Consider the following 1,960-nt stretch of genomic DNA (forward strand, 5'->3'; position numbering starts at 1 on the left):
TCTTCTGGTGAAGTCTTTTGATGTACATAAGTTTTTAATTTTTAGTATGTCCCACTCATCTATTTTATCTATTTTTGTTTGTGTGGTTTTCAAAATGAACAACAAGTTCTTAAAAGAACATATTGTTCAAGACATTTTTTTTTATTAGTTAAGTTACCCTATGGTAAAATTTTAAGAAGACTTCAAGGGATATTTTTGGTTTAAGTTTTAAAGAGGATCTCAGAGCAGTTGTTTCAAGTTCGTACAACATTTCCCCCCTTTTGATCAAGATTCTTCTATGGAATTTTTGGTCAAAATGTTCAATAATGGTAGCTGGGCCCTATCCATTTCTTCTCGTCTCATGGCAAAGGAGGCAGTTGTTCATGGAGGCAATTAACACATTCCATAGCCTCCTACTTCTGATGTTTCTTATTCCATTGTTGTTCCAGGTATATGGAGACCAATAGTCCTTGGATGGGCTTTTGCAAGCTTGAGAATCCAAGTTGGAGCATTGAGGGAAGGAAAGGGGTAATGTGCTGGAAGGAGCAATTCAGAAAAAACCATGAAGAGGAGATGGCTGTCCCCTTCCAGACTTAGTGTATGGGGGTGTGGGAACAAAACCTTAGTTGAAAGGCTATAGAGAAGCCATGTCCATAAGGGAGAGGCAAGTTTCAGTTATAACAAGAGAGTAAAGGGCGAGAGAAGGGGTTTGCTGACTGGGAATCCAGAGTACATAATGGATGGATTTCTGGACCTGGAGAGAGTGGGAGATAGGGACAAAATTCTAACCAGGCCCACCCCATTGAATGTTTCCTTTAAAAGCACATACTTCATAAAAGTTAAGTGTAGAAAAGCAATTCTTTTAAAAATCCAGATTAAGTTAGTTGGTGCTCAGTTATTCCAATTTTCAATTTTATTTTTAAACATTTTCTTACACATTGACAGGAAAATTAAATATACTAGGAAATAGTACTTCATAAGTGGCTGAATCATAAGTCAGGGTGATAAAGTTAAACATGTAATTTTCAGTAATTTCTGTTAATAGTTTTCTGAATAATGTTCTCGATTGTGGTGGTGGTGGTGGTGGTGATGTGCTGTGGAGTTGGTTGCGACTCTACATATGGTTTCTGAGGCTGTAAATCTTTATGGGAGTAGAAAGCGAGGACCTACTTAGTTTTCTTTTCCAGTTAAAAAATTTAAAGAACCAACTGCTAGAACTGTTAGAACTGTTTCAGTGAATTTGCTCTGTAAGCTTTTAATCAAATTATACTAAAAGCTATACTATACTATAAAAAAAAAAAACAATAAGAAAGAGAGAAAGTTAGAGGAATTTAGCAGGGAGAATTCCTTAGTGATGGATGGGCCTTCCAAAAAGGTAAATATGTTTTTAGCTTTGTGGAGATACAGTTGGAGATTTTTGTTGAATGCTCTTTATTAATTTATTTCAGCTCTATCACTACCTGATCCACGGAACCAAGTTGTACCCAACCCAGATGTTTCTGCTATAGATGTGAATGGTTTAACACAGGGAAACCAAACCGAGGCTTCTGTTTCCCAGATCAGCACTACTGTCCCTTTGATAACAACGAGTACAGAGAAAAGTGGAGGAGCGTTGGTGGTCCCTAGTCTCTCACCTGCTGCGCTGCTCCAGGATGTGCCTGATGACAATGAAGATCCTAACGTCGATGAGGAAGACGATGAGGAGGTTCTTTTCTCTCTGAATAGTTCCCCAGCCACCGCCAAAGACATTCAGGACAATGGAGACTATGGAGATTATGAGTGGACCATCCGCCCCAGAGGCCATGAGCCTCAGGAAACCTTGGAAAAAGACAGGGATTACATGAGAATTGAACAGGCACTAAAATCTCTCAAGACCCCATCCTCAAATATAGTACAGGACGACAGCCATTTCTTTTTTCATCTTATTATTTTTGGTATTTGTATTGCTATTCTTTATATTACATACCACAACAAAAGAAAG

At 38.2% G+C, this 1,960-nt stretch overlaps 1 protein-coding gene across 1 annotated transcript in view; it reads left to right on the top strand.

The window, feature by feature from the left end:
• Window positions 1–1,954, top strand: part of LOC102815032 (chromosome unknown open reading frame, human C5orf15) — a gene marked incomplete at its 3' end in the record, with an annotated part of 8,189 nt that extends 6,235 nt beyond the window's left edge. The window contains exon 2 of the mRNA XM_006872910.1: window positions 1,428–1,954. Within this exon, the coding sequence (XP_006872972.1) occupies window positions 1,428–1,954 (527 nt within the window). The remainder of the gene's footprint in view (window positions 1–1,427) is intronic.
• Between the last annotated feature and the right edge of the window lie 6 nt (window positions 1,955–1,960).

The sequence above is a fragment of the Chrysochloris asiatica genome, unplaced genomic scaffold, assembly GCF_000296735.1.
Source record: "Chrysochloris asiatica unplaced genomic scaffold, ChrAsi1.0 scaffold00215, whole genome shotgun sequence".
NCBI classification, from domain to species: Eukaryota; Metazoa; Chordata; class Mammalia; order Afrosoricida; family Chrysochloridae; genus Chrysochloris; species Chrysochloris asiatica.